The sequence below is a fragment of the Benincasa hispida genome, chromosome 9 (genome assembly GCF_027475165.1).
Source record: "Benincasa hispida cultivar pf3 chromosome 9, pf3_genome.v1.1, whole genome shotgun sequence".
Classification (NCBI taxonomy): domain Eukaryota; kingdom Viridiplantae; phylum Streptophyta; class Magnoliopsida; order Cucurbitales; family Cucurbitaceae; genus Benincasa; species Benincasa hispida.
The window spans coordinates 67051262-67065960 of NC_143486.1; the positions used below are offsets into that span (position 1 = coordinate 67051262).

The window sequence follows — 14699 nt, forward strand, 5'->3', positions numbered from 1 at the left end:
TTTATTTAAAATTAGTTTTAAAAGAAATGAATTTTAATTAATTATTTGAGTTAATTAAATTAAAATTCAACTTTTAAAATTTGATGGGAAATCAAATAAAAAAAACATTTGTTTGGAATAAGTGGATTAATCCACTTATTTCACCTACAATCCCACTAAATTAATTGTGTTTTGGTGTCACTTTGTAATGCAAATCTGTTGCATGTTCATTTTCTTTAAAAACAAAAGAAATTTGGGTCGCAAAGGTTTTTGCAACTGTGTTTTTTTTTTTTTAAAAGAAAAAGTTCTCTCAAGTTCAGCCACCAAAAACCAGCTCACCGATCTATTTCTATCTTCAATTTTTTCTCATTTTAGATCCCACAATTTGATTTAAGGCTAGAGGATAATAGGAAAGAAACTTTTGGTGATCTACAATCGGTTAGAGAAGAGAATTCAGCTGGACTTGGAACGAATTGGAGGTTCTTCAAATGTAATATTTCTTGAAACCTTATTACTTGGTTGTGAACTTGCATGCTTATTTGCTAAAATTGATACAGTTAGAATGTTTAAGATCCTAATTGCTTCCGTATGTTGAGTGTTGACACCATTAATTGAGAGAATCATCCAAATCATCCAAATCAAAGTAAGGAAATATTATTTTTATTAATATATAACTAAGAGAGGATGATGATGATAATAATTTGGTTTCAACTCAAGTTTGAAATTAAGAAAATTAATCAGACAGTCCAAATAAAAAATTAAAAAGAATAATTAGGAGACAATTATCATGATTTAAAAAAAAAAAGAAAAATATTTTGATTTATATTAAAATTTAAAATTAAGAGATAACCAAATATAGAAAAGAATTCTTTTTATCTGAGAGATTATCATGAAATTTTAAAAGATTTTGAATATGAGGTGATTAGTTATATTCAAAGATTTAAATAGCTCTAAAATATATATTAAATTTTTTCCATGGTTTCAATAAGTTAACTTGAGTTCGTAAATATTGCATTCAAAACAACAACCTATACTTTATTATTATAACAAATTTTAAAAATTAAAAGTTGTCCATGATTTTATCCTACTTGATTGACATCTGTAGCTCCAAAAAAAAATGAACAAAATATAAACTAACCCTTGTAAATTATAAGAATAACAATATTGAGATTCTAAAATCTAAATTCAAAAAAAAAAAAAAAAAAAAAAAAGGAAAAAAAAGAAAAAAGAAAAATCTATATTCCAACTGTACATAAAATTCGATGATTCTGAAAACTCCAAAATCAAAGTAATCAACATAATTAACATAAACATTAAAATTAAACAATAAATTTCATTGATCCAGTAAATCATTGATCCAGTAAATCTTACATTTTTCTTAAATTCTTCAAATATTTGTTTTACTTAACCTTTAATAATTACATGTATTTTTTTTCTCAAATTCAACTGAATATGTATTTTTAATATTATAAAATACATGCAACACATATAGTATTGAACTAGTAATAATAAGAAGAATTTTTACTCTCCAACTAACTAATTTTAATTTTTAACAAAGAATTTGGAAATCATAAGGAGATAGAAATTGAGAAGCTTAATGTTATTTTCTTCCCTAGTTTCATAGATACACAAATTAAACAAGATAGTAAAAACACAATTGTTGTAGTAAAAAAAAAATATGAGCAGTAAATTCGAGCCACAAACTTTTAGGTTATTAGCATACTCGTATATCAATTGAGTTATGTTCACTTTGGTCCCCTACCCCCAATTGTAATAGAAAAATGTGAAAAAGTTCACCATAATTTTATATATGATTTTTTATTAAACTAAGCTCCCAATGACATCATTTAATAGGTTAGTTTAACCTAATGTAAAAAATTCATTCATTTAACAAAAATCAAGTTTTTGTCAAAAAAAAATCCAAAAAAAAAAAAAGTTTTACCAAAAATTAAATTTGATCAATGGACAAAATCAAGCATTAAATATCTCTATATGAAGTTACAAGTTTCAATTAAAACTAACTCTAATATTGTATCCGGTTAAATTCTATAAATTGTATTTCATAACTTATTATATATGAGTGAATATTTTTTACACCCCTTTCTATAAGCTTAGCATATGGTTTAAATTTGGTGCAAATTGGACATAGGTGATATTTGGAGTTTTTAAGTTCATAAAATTGACAGTTTAGGTTAAAAATGTAAAACTATACAAGTTAAAGGGGTAAAAATGGAAAAGTATCTGCCTTCAATTAATCTCTCAAAACGCACCGTTTGGTCAAAAACCTCAACAACCTAGAGCTTAATCGTCTTCTTCTCGCAGGCCCCAATCATTTTTGTTCGAAGGTTGAGGGGAAAGGAATAAGCAGCGATGTTGAAGTTCCTGTCTAAAGTGAAGATCGAATTCAATGCCCTCGATCCACGCTTAGCGTCTTGCATGGAATTCTTGGCGCAGTGTAATGCTCGCAAGGCCAAGGAATCCAACCCCGCTTGCCAATTGATCGTCAAGCGCCGAACCGACGACCACCCGCCCCAGATCGCCGTCACCTTCGTCAATGGAGTTGAAGAGGTGTTTGACGCTACCTCTACTCCTGCTCAAACAATCAGGAATATGATTCTTGAAAAGGGCCAACTCCTTGAGACCGAGCAAATGTTCCGAGAAGCTGGGGAAACTTGGCCAGTTATCATTCCCGATGAGGAGCTCAAGCAGCCCCTTTCCGGTATCAAGGTTCGTCTTCTTCTTCTCCCTTACTGTGAACGTTTCTTTGCCCTCTTCTGCCTGAGTTTCGTTTCGTTTTAGTACTATCTGTGGCATTTTGTCGAACAATATAGGGGCACGAAGAGTATTATTAACTTTCTGCTTTTAACATTATTTTTTTTTAACTGTGAAATTTTTATTTTTAATTTTATTGCGTTTCAAGCTAATTTAAGAATACCCAGTGTTTCTAGTTTACTTCGCAAGAACTATGTTTTTGGCATTTATTTTGCGAACCGTCCTAGCATTTGAGAATTCAGTGTTACAGCATGTGTATTTATCAAGCATGCCCTGAACTTGATCTAGACATATAGATTATTATTATTTTGATTTACTTTTACTTCTATCGAATCTTTATGGAGTTCAAAGGAAGCAGTAGGTGAAGAGGTTTGGATGCAATATTACTTGAGGTCTGTTTTGGCTTCAGTCTTGTCGAAGAAGATTTTAATTTTGGGGGCTTTCGGTTTGTCTAAAAGTTAGATTTAATGAGATTTTTTTATTTTTTTTTTGGGCTAAAAAAGAAAGACCTGATTGGCAGATGAAAGGTTGCTTGTTATTGGCCATGGCCGATTTTGGTGCTTCCAGTTTGGAATTCGAAGAGTTTTCTTGGTTTGATTGGTGTGGTTGTGAAAAGTCTTCTCGGATTAATTGTTGTGTTTATCTTGGTGGTAGTTGAATTTAGTAATGAAGTTTCATTAGAAAGGTCTCTCATTTTATTTAGGATCCATGCAATGAAGAGTTGTTGGTTGTTTCAATTATTTAATGTATTGGTTCAAGGGAATTGAAGCAATTATTCCAATTTTGTCGAATTTAGCCGTGGTTTTTATGAGGCCTTTATGGATGAGCCTATGCACGAATTTTTTTAGTGGATTATTGAAGGCTGGCCTTTTGAATTTCTCCATCTAGCCACCTTTTGATTATTCTTCTATCCTTTAAAGCTTAAGGAGCAAGTCGTCATTCTCATACTAATCATTGATATGGCCAGTTTAGAAGATTCTGCTTTGATGGGTTTTTTTTTTTTCAAGAGATGTTTTTTATTAAGTACCAGGCAAGCTGGTTTGATTTGGCTTCTGGTCTTTTAATAAGTACCTTGAGTTATACAGTTTAAATTTCTTTTCCTTAGGCCTCATTTAAGTAAGTAAATCCCCTAGGTCGGTCTAGTAGTCAAGAAGAGCTAGAGCCATTTAAATAGTAAAGGACTAAGGGCTTAGAGAGGATTGATTCAATCCATGTTGGTGACATAACTAAGATTTAACATATTATAAGTTACTTTGGCAATTAAATGTAGATTGTTCGGTGAGGATAGTTAGTGAGTGTAAGTTGGTCCTAACTCCTAAGACACAAATACCCAAATGTGCGGGTGCTGCTTCTATTTTTCCCTCTCTTTTTTACTGACTGTGGTCTTCTGTATTAGATCTGTTTAAAAACGCAATTTGTGTTACCCCGCTTGTGTCATAGTTTTCAAGAGCATGTTTGTAGAATGAAGTCGCACCATCTACCCTTGAACCAAATCAGCACATAGGCAAAAGAGGACTGTTAGTTAACCTTCTTTCAAGTAATTCAGTTTCATTACATTCTTATTATTTAAGCAACACTCTCTCTCATACTGGATCATCTAACCTTGTGGTGTTGTATGGGATGCTAGAACAAGTACCATGGTACTAATTCCAATAAGCAAAATTTTAATCAGAAGTCATATAGCAACTGAGTTGTTGTATAATAGAAGAGAACCCATGGCCCAATAGATGCTCAAGTAACCAGGAAAAGTTTTACCAGTACAATACTCAGCCACATTATTGAATACAATATATGTCCCCAGTCTGCAAAATTTCATCAGGCCATCGAATCTTATGGTAAAACACGAAGCGTATATTGCAAATTTATTTTTGACTTGATTTTGGAATCCCCAAGCAATCTGTAGTTGTAAAGAGTTCAAAAATGTTCAATCAATTGTTGTCTGAGGCTTCAAGTAATATCTAAGATTGTGGTAAGTTTGTCATGCTTCTGGGTAATTGAGAAGTATTTCACAAGTTTCTCCGCATGTGTACTTTTACGCCAAAGTTTGATTATAGATATGTTTTTATGAACTTAACATTCATTTTTCGAGTCATTTTTTTTTGGATGACTGGCATAGATGCCCCTTTACTGCATTTGAGTTTCATGTAATTGTCTTAAGTTTGGTGTATTTCTTGTTTTTGCAGCCTAGAAAAGCAGAAGACAAGCAGTAACTTTGTCACAGTTGATCAAATCACGGATAGATTGGAAGGGTGGATACTATTTTCATAACCTTGGGCTGTCGACAATAGAATCAATTTCCGTGGAGTAGGAACAGGACTGAGATGTTTTCCGTTCTAAATTCCATAGGGATTTTTTTAGTCTCGTCTTCTTAGAGTCGAAGAATTCCACATCAGGTTCCAAATGTGGTCTGTGGATGTTACCAATACGTTATAACGAATTTGAAATTTGCACTGGTAGGATTTGTTGCGCAGTCAATTCCAGATACCCCAAGTCCCATAAAAATTAGAATTTTCCATTTAGGTTGTAGTATGAAACACGTTCTCTTTACCATCTCCCCATTTATTGTGACATAGTGTGAATTCCCCTAATATTAGTTTAAAATCCACTTACATTAGAAGATATTTGTTGATACAAATTTTCTGTATAAACAAAGACAAGTCTCCCATAATACTAGAAAATTTTCCCCAAGTTTCATATTTTAAAAAATATTGAAAATTCTTTCCCAACATTTACGAGGAAATTGGTTGATGTTGCAACGATATAAAACCTACGTATGGCTCCAACTTCTGATGCTGTCTCTTGACGAAATTAATGTTTAGATTTATATCTAATTGATCATTGCAAATTTCCCAAAAACTTATTACACCTTTAAAAATGCTAAACACAAACGCTGAATAATTTCGCCATGAAGAACATTATTCTATGGCAATGGACACGAGCCAGGTGACCATACTGCCCCTCAGGGCCAAGTATATATCATGGAGAAAATAGACAACAGAAACATTAGACACTGTATATAGTTTGCAGTTCATAGAATTTTGTACTGCCACCATCCATTTAAGCTATACCGACAAATGTACACACAGCATTGACCATTCGTAATGAGGGGGAAAAAACATGTCATCTCATCATTTTCTAACGGTCTTCTCGTCAAACAGAGCATTTGGGTCCGACATCATGTCTATCATCATCTTCTCCGGTGAATCTTCACTTGCAAATGTTTTCAAATCAACCTACAAAGATTTCCACATTCTAAATTGAATATTCAGCTCCTTAAAAGAAATAGAATATCACCATTACTCGATTACTCATTTACATCATGTCATCTCATCATTTTCTAACGGTCTTCTCTTCGAACAGCATTTGGGTCCGACATCATGTCTAGCATCATCTTCTCCGGTGAATCTTCCCAACTTGCAAATGTTTTCAAATCAACCTACAAAGATTTCCACAAAGCAAATGGATTCTAAATTCAATATTCAGCTCCTTAAAAGAAATAGAATATCACCATTAATCGATTACTCATTTACCTTTCTTCTTTGCTCAGTGAAAAGTTCCTCTCTCTTTTTGTAGGAATTTTGTATTTCCTTAGCCCTGGAGCCGCCAAATCCCCAAACTTCCACTTCTAAAATGGAAGCTTCGACAGGGAGGAACCCCTGGATTTTATTTAGATAATAAATTGAAAATTGGTAAGTAGCATGCTGCTTTAAAGAATATGCATGAACTTGAATATGTCATCTTCAAACTATCGATAGAACGTGTATTATTCCTACCTGACCTGGGAAGAGAGGACCAGGCTGGTAAGTTTTGTCAACCACGTGATGGCGAACGGTAACTCTGGCAAAATCTTCATCAATAAATATTCTCTCATTTCCCATACTTCCCCCAAATGCAATTCCAACCGGCTTTGGATGTGGTTCATAAACCCTTGCAGAGGGATGCAAGTGGCTATAGACAAAGTTCTTTTCCTTCCCTGTAAACAATCATTTGAAGTAAGCTAACAAATATTTGGCAAATAAGAGAACCTACAAGAACCTCAACCACATCGTCCTACCAGTCGGTGAATATACATCGAAAACTGGACTAAGAGCATAGATATTTCCTCTGCTTCCATAGAACAGATCCCTATTTTCAAAACCCTGGAATGTCAGTACACCGACAGTCCATTTCAATTCGTTGGTGCAACCATCACGAGTGTCTCCAGATACGGCATGAACAACCACAAACAAAGGACCCTGGTAACCTTCGACATTGGACCAGAATCTATTCAAGCCTCTCCCATGAAGTGACGACCTACAATACATAAAGTGTATAAATACATCAATAACCAACATCATACACATGTGACATGCATTCTGAAAACCATCAACGAGAAAAGAAAGGTTCAACAAAGTATTAACTATTAGTACAAGGACAAGCTATGGAAGACTCCGATACAAACCTATAAAGTAAGTTCTCATAATTTCCATCCCCACTGATCAAAAAACATATTTTTGTTATCTCCTCCCTTATGCCACCTCTTTGTGTAAGGGAAACTGCCCACGCTGTTCCACGGCTGAGAACAAAAGAATTCGATGTCTCAGGTGAGTCAATATCGACAGCTGATGAACTTGATGACTTCACTCCATCCTGCCATTGACCAACCAGAAAAAGGGAAGGTCCACTAGTGTCCTCAATAAGAAAAATAACTTGTTTCAAAGACACAAGGCTTAATAGTATCCTTTCTCAAAATATAGAAAAGAATATATACCAGATACGTTCTATAACTCATCATGAAACATTAACCTAAATCCACGTGCTAATAAGTAATAACATATAACCTAAGAACACAATTGCATCAAACTCTAAGGACCTACACATAAAATATGACCTAAGAATGAGCATCACGTCTAACTTGAGAATATTAAAGGAAGGTCTTTATAATATAGAAGAATAACACCAAAGTTCATTCAAGAGAGACTGGACCTAGATTGTAAGCCCAACTATGTGCTAACATCTTTGACTCATCAAAGAATAATAACCAACTGGATCCCACGTCATCATAACAAGAGTACTGAAATAACACTTCCAATCAGCCAGGAACTACATTCTAAGAGAAGACCTCATATAAATATTCCATAAATAAAAATGCAATAAATAAATATCGGCCGATAAACACAGTTCTATGTTCAAGGGAATTGGTCCCTTTTTTAGTTACCCAATAATCATATTCAATCTCTACAAGAGAAATGTTAAAGAATAGCAAATTTATTAGATAACAGTACTGATTAAATGATATTTGATATTTAGTTGATTGCCACTTCCTTAGACAATAAGTTCATACTCATCTCAATGCAAGAACACCTCTGCAGATAATTTTACGGAGATATCGCAGATCTAAAGGCACTTCAATCAGACACCCTATATATCCACCTAGTAAAGAAATGTATACTTCAGAGTGCCAGCCTATGGATTTAAAGCAGATGTAAAGTTATCAAAAGAAAGACGAATCAATTACCTCTCGACTGGGAGCTTGAAGAATTCTTGCATGTACAAATCCTGAGAGTCCATCTGGAAGACTTGGAACAGTTTTCACTGCCCAAGAAAGAAACTTTTCTATGGGTACTTCAATGGCCAAACCTAAGATATCGCAATCCCAAATGTTTACGGTATTACCAACCTCAGCACAAGATATCACTGAAGACAGCACCAGATTATTGATATCTGGCAAAAATAAATTTGAATTTGAACCTAAGGCTTTGAAAGTACTAGAATCCCAAAACATAGCCCAACACGTCAAAAAAAGCATAAGCACATCACCGGGAAGAAGGAAACCACTCATCTTAAATTCATCCTCATAGGATGTAAACTCCAATTTTGGAGGGAATCCCACCTTTACCATTGTAGCATCAAATACCCTAATTAATGTATTAAGCAACACAGATGCAGATATTTTTCCACAACATTTGTTGTAGCCCTTAAGAAATTCAACCCAGGTAACTCCTCCTTCCTCAGGAATGAAGAACAGTTCGGCAATTGTTAAACCCACATGATCTAGGATGGCCTGAAAGGATTCAGGCACTGCAGATGTTTCTTGAGTTCGGTTTTCATAACCTAAAAAGAAACATTTCTGAAACCAAACTACATGTTAGAAAGATAGCAAACATGAAGAATGAACAAATAAACGAAAATCAGATCTCAATGTGGCCTATTCAACTAACTGTGTTCATGTTCTTCAAGTTCAAAAATCTATAGAAGGTTTGGGAGTGTTTTGGAAAACCATTTGATGGTTTGTAGCAGAACTCAGTGCAAAAAATCATGCATAGGTGACCATTTTTTCGAAGTTCTTTTCGTTGATTTTTTCCATAAATTCTCATGGATTGATCTCTCTCTTTTTCAACATAATTAAAATTGGCTCCCTCTTAAAACCATTGAAATTATGAACAATGATCTCAAACCAACAAAGTAATAATTTTACATTTACGAGTTAACCAATATAGCTCTTAAAAAATAGTTTAGAAAATTGCCTGTAAGGATTCGAAAGGGATTGCATTAGTTTGAGGATTTGCCAGCTTAGAGAATGCACTCTGAAGCTGAGGAAGTGCTCCCGTTGAAGCTGCCAAGGCTTCAGCCTCTTTTTGGTCATCAGGAACCTTTTTCTCCGTTGATGTTGATGCTCCCATTGTCACTCAACAATATTGGAAATGAAACAATGTACCTGCCTATTTTTCTGTATGATTTTCAGGAATTGAATCATCAAAACTAGTTTGATGAACAATTGTAAATAAAGTAGCAACAATTTAAAGTATGACAATATTGGTATCAGAACAGAGGTACAGAAAGGGGAAAAAAACACATTCCGCAGAGAGAGATAAATTGAGTAAAAAACTAATTATAAAATATTGAAGGAAAAGTCCTCAATATTAGTAAGGTAGTCCATTTCGTTTTAAGATTTGATGAGTATAAACATCTTACGGAAAAACAAACTTCATGAGATCTTATCTTGACTTTTGTAACAAAATTTCAATAAAGAAAAAGTAAGTATAAACATAACTTCATTAATATTCAGTCAAATGCTAAAATTTCTAAGGACAGCGTTTCCTTGATAGAAACAACATCTTTGTGTTAAATCAACTGAATTAAGAGATGCTAAATAGTAAGACTCCAATATTTTATTTATTTAGTTTTGGGATAAAAGGCCAAGCTTTCATTGAGGGAAAAATGAAAGAAGGCATGGAGAATATGCAGCAACAGTTAACATCAAACAATATGTTCTTTCAATTACATAATAATACCAAAGTCCATAGATCAATTAATTGAAGGTTTTATAAATCAAACATAATGGGACAAGCATTGAATGCAATAAATATGGGAAGAATAAGATTGGAAGACTTAAGTTGCATCTTTGCCACATAAATCCAATGATTTAACCTGAATCGTTTGGATTTCTGCCACAGCCGATCATGATGTTAATTCACTACCAGAAGTAAACTAAGGTGGTCGTAATCAACATACTGACACAATCCACAAACATCCCTAATTAATTTGGCTATTACAGATACTCTTCATCGGAATTCACAATTAGAAAATGCCAACCGTATCATCAGACGTTAAGAAGAAAAACAAATTACTAGTATGTAGTAACAAACTAACAAATTATAATAACAGAAACATCAGTTTAAACAGAACAAGAAGAACAAATAAATATAAGGAATAAGACCAAAAAAATTTCAACATGTTAACATCAAAAGAAATTAAAGCCGACCACGGATAAACATTATAGATACAAATAAATAAATCAACATCATAAAAACGAAGAATATTAGATGTCATAAATTTTTTAGTATAAAAACAGGAAATCCAAGTTACGGTAAAGCCAAAATATACGATTTGAACCAATCAGACAGTCCAATTCGTAATATTGAGGACGAATTAAATTTGCAAGCTCAGCACATGTGGATATAACAAGAGTTCATTAGACTTTACTGAAAAATAATAAAGAATTCTTTTGTTTACTTTTCACCTTCAGTCACATAAAGGTTTTTCCATTTCGACGAACAAATCACTAGCGTTTTAGAATGCTTTAAGGTAGGTCCACCTTGGAACATGATACCAGCCATCACAACCGTTAATTGAAAATTATAAAACAAGAATTGTACTCTCTCTTCAAACAGCCAGAAAATTTGGTAAGGGAAGTGGAGAAAAACATTTGGAATTGGCCACAAGGATTCAATTAAGAATAAAGAAAACTCAGACGAACAAAAGTTAAGAATTACTGAATTTGAACTTCAACTGAGCAACACATTTCAGGTATCTGAGTAAAGAAAGAATAATATGATACAAAGAAAATGAAGGAAGAAGGATTAGAGTAGTAAGAGAAGTAAACCTGATAGCGATAAACTGAGCACTATGCGAATCTTAATTCTGATGCCATAAACGAAAGCAAATGCTAGGTTCAACGACTAAAATGATGGCTTGGCTTTTTCAACGGCGACCAGACGACTCGACGTCGGACGAAAGGGATCAACTGATCTACCACCGCGTCTGGTTTCTTCCTTCAATAAAAATTCATTTATTCTTTTCTTTTTTCAGTTACCGGTAAACCAGAGCCGATCACGTCGTGGCATCGCGTAAGGCTTTTGGATTCTACGTGTCACTTCAACAAGGGAAAAAACGCTGGGGTGTTTTATGGGCCTGGGTTTCTACATTGACCTACATTTCCGCCGATGCGTTTTGCTCACTTTTAATGCTCACTTAAAAATGTTTTTAAAAGTTTTAGTTTTGTTTTTAAAATTTTACTAAGAATCTAAGTGTCTAAATTTTTTAATAATATTCTTAAATTAAATAAATATCTTTATAGTTAATATACAGGTAAAAACCGTCAACATTGTTTAAAAATAAATTTAAACTTTTAAAAATCGCAATGTTACATTATTAGCATCTATGACCTTTTGAAAATTTATAAAGAATATTTGAAAAAAATATTTATCTCCCGTTAGAAATAGGGGTGTTCAAAAAATCTAATGATCCGAAAAAATCGATCAACCCAATCCAACCAGTGCGGTTTGGGTTGGATTATCAACTCATTTGGGTTGGGTTGGATTCAAATAAATGAAAATTTTATGGATTGAGTTGGTTCATGGGTTCACATAATATAACCAAACGAATCTGAACCAATCCGAATTTATTATTAACTTTAAAATATATTTTTTATTACTTATAACACAATTATTTATACATATGTTGATTTTAATTTTATTTAATTATAATATTTTTTTTAATAATTTATTTTTCAACAACTGTAAAGTATTTTTTTTTTGCATTTTAGAAAGAAATTTTTCACTATATAAATTAAAATTGAGTTGTTAATCTTAATTCAATACATGAAAATAATTAAATTAGATTTTTACATATTTATGTTTTGGCTTCTTTTTAAAACAAAATTTTAAATAAATGATCCGATTAACCCGAACCAACCCAACCCAACCATAGTTGGATTAGGTTCATTTTTTAATAATAATTATTTGGGTTGAAAAAATTTACAACCCGAACAATTGGGTTGGGTCTAAAAAGTCTTTCAATTCAACCCAACCCAACCCAACCCATGAATACCTATATTCAGAAGTATAAGTATTTTTTAAATTGGCATAAAATTGAGCAAAATAGAAATTGTAAAAAGTGTATTTGCAAAATAGACAAAAACAAGTTGCTATTATTAGACCCTCAGTCCATCAATTTTACAAAAATATATATATAAAAAAAAACCTAGTCCATGATTTTAAATGATAAATGTAAAAAATATTCAGATACACCTGATGACACATACTTGATACATTTGATACACAATCGATACATCTGATATCGTTTGATATATTATTGATGTTAATTTGATACCTCTTGATACACTTGATACACAACTTATGTACATTTGATACACAACTTATGTACATTTGATACACTTGATACAAGATGTTGAGATCGAAAATTGGGCGATATCCATAGCCTGATCTTAATTCAGAGTGACATCGTTGTAAGGAAATATTGGAATGATGTTACCAACAAGATATAGAGATTAAATGTTGAGATCGTCGTTGTACGGAAAGATCATTATGACCAGATTTAATTTACTATTGATATCATTGAAATATCAATAAATGAATACATGGAATATCAATAAGATGAAACATACATGCTCTACTTCAAAATAAGTTACTAATTGTTGTTTGATCTACTACTGATATACTTGAAACATTAGTAAATGAATATTTGAAATATTTATAAAATAAACGTTGATTGTTATGCGATATACTAGATAAACGTGAAATATTCATAAAATTGTACACTCATGTTTTAGTTCAAATAATTATTGTTGGATGTTTGATATACTTGAAATATCCGTAAAATATATATATTCATATTTTACTTTATATTATTACTAATTGATGTTTGATACACTTCAAGATCAGTTGATGGATTTACAAAATATCAAGTAAATCATAAAACTAGTATACTATCAAAAATATGAAACCGTGGGGGGACGGGGGAAACGATGGTCGAAGTGGAAGTGTGGAGATAGAGCCACAACAAAAAGGTTTCAGATTCAAATTTCGATCAGTGTGGGCATAGCGCAATCAAAGTTGAAAAAAAGTTTGCTATTGAGAATTGAGGCCTTGCTTTGAAAAAGAAACAGAATCCTCCATGATTCTAAGTGCTCTTGGTATTTCCGGTAGAAGAATCCATGATCATGGGTTGATGAGCAACCTGCTTTGAAATGGCTCGGCTCCAATAAACTTAATGAAGTTGTGTATGTTTGTTTTGGAAGTTGAGAAGATGATCCAGGCGATTAAATATTATGAAGAAGAGGGCGATTAGTTAAGGAGAAACACTTGGAGATGTGAAGATAACAGAGGAGAAAAAGCACGGGAAAAATTAGGAAAAAAGGCGTTTTTGTCATGAAATTGAGTAACATAACGGGTATAAAAATAATAAATAAATTATAATTATAATTATAAAATAAAATAACTAAAAACATAAAATAAAAAAATCATGAAATTGGATAATATGAAAATTAGTGAAATAGAATTCTCATCAATGTATATGTGATTTTAAGATCCACCAAATGTCACTATTTATAGGTAAAGTGGCAAGTAGGATGTAGACTTACATATATAACAAGCATGAATAACTACAAGGCACATCCACAATATGAGTGGTGACACATGCCTTTGAGATACTAAATAATGGACATCTATTTTTTATTAATATTCCTAATAATTTTAAGTTTGTTAAAAGAATAAAAAGTGGAATACAAAATCAATCAAAAGTAGAATTTGAATATTTTGATATATATATATATATATATAACTTCAAACACACGGTTGCAATTTTCCTAATTTGTTTTGTAATCCATTGCAATTTTTCAAGATAAAAAGGAACAACATTTCAACTATATAAATTTTGGGGAAAAAAAAATCAGCTCTACCATTACTAAAAAAAATAGTACAATAATTGTAAGGTGGGAATTGAACCACCGACGTCTTGGAGATCAATACTATTGAGCTAAACTCATTTGGATTATTGTGACTCAAAATTCTACTCAATTAGAAATATACCAAAAATCTTTGGACAAAATAAATTTTTTGGGCGTTCTACTTAAAAAAATAAAAATACAGACAGAAAGAAGATTTTGGATGTTTCTCTAAGAAAAAAATGTTGAACGATTATTTTCTTAATTGAGCTTTTTTTTAACATGTGAATGCAAATGATTCAAACTTTTCATTAGAAAGGAATGATAGATGTACTTTAATGAATTATGCTTAAATTAACTTTAAAAAAAAAAAGTTATACAATATATGGAGGTGAATAATTGAACTAATTCATAAGTTTTCAATCAATTTATATTTAGTATATATATCATGTTACAAAGTACATGACTAAGTGGTGGATGAATAATTTGTATTCCTTTATGA

General features: G+C 32.2%; 2 protein-coding genes across 7 annotated transcripts; one reads left to right on the forward strand and one right to left on the reverse strand.

The window, feature by feature from the left end:
* The first annotated feature begins 2272 nt into the window (after positions 1 to 2272).
* LOC120085105 (39S ribosomal protein) lies at positions 2273 to 5339 on the forward strand. Its single transcript, XM_039040965.2, has 2 exons — positions 2273 to 2706; positions 4935 to 5339. The coding sequence occupies exons 1-2, from the start codon at positions 2350 to 2352 to the stop codon at positions 4959 to 4961; spliced, it is 384 nt and encodes a 127-aa protein (XP_038896893.1). The 5' UTR covers positions 2273 to 2349; the 3' UTR covers positions 4962 to 5339.
* Positions 5340 to 5695: 356 nt separating this feature from the next.
* On the reverse strand, positions 5696 to 11486 carry LOC120086186 (TLD-domain containing nucleolar protein). 6 transcript variants are annotated; one of them, XM_039042712.2, is made up of 9 exons: positions 11117 to 11486; positions 9258 to 9460; positions 8249 to 8860; positions 7193 to 7380; positions 6806 to 7044; positions 6525 to 6724; positions 6282 to 6407; positions 6068 to 6187; positions 5696 to 5984 (listed from the first exon to the last, which is right to left on the reverse strand). In XM_039042712.2, exons 2-8 carry the CDS (start codon positions 9411 to 9413, stop codon positions 6089 to 6091), a joined length of 1620 nt encoding a protein of 539 aa, XP_038898640.1. In that variant the 5' UTR covers positions 9414 to 9460; positions 11117 to 11486; the 3' UTR covers positions 5696 to 5984; positions 6068 to 6088. The 6 variants fall into 6 exon arrangements, with proteins under 6 accessions (XP_038898640.1, XP_090173873.1, XP_090173872.1 ...); XM_090317747.1 differs by having other exon boundaries at positions 9258 to 9452; positions 11117 to 11371; XM_090317746.1 differs by having other exon boundaries at positions 9258 to 9492; positions 11117 to 11333.
* Between the last annotated feature and the right edge of the window lie 3213 nt (positions 11487 to 14699).

Excerpts from the sequence above, each read along its gene's own strand:
- LOC120086186 (XM_039042712.2), bottom strand. The coding sequence starts at position 9,413 with ATGGGAGCATCAACATCAACGGAGAAAAAGGTTCCTGATGACCAAAAA. Across the intron at positions 7,381-8,248 it reads TTCAAGCTCCCAGTCGAGAG|GATGGAGTGAAGTCATCAAG; the intron begins GTAATTGATTCG and ends GGTCAATGGCAG. Across the intron at positions 6,188-6,281 it reads TCACTGAGCAAAGAAGAAAG|GTTGATTTGAAAACATTTGC; the intron begins GTAAATGAGTAA and ends AAATCTTTGTAG.
- LOC120085105 (XM_039040965.2), top strand. The coding sequence starts at position 2,350 with ATGTTGAAGTTCCTGTCTAAAGTGAAGATCGAATTCAATGCCCTCGAT. Across the intron at positions 2,707-4,934 it reads AGCCCCTTTCCGGTATCAAG|CCTAGAAAAGCAGAAGACAA; the intron begins GTTCGTCTTCTT and ends TTGTTTTTGCAG.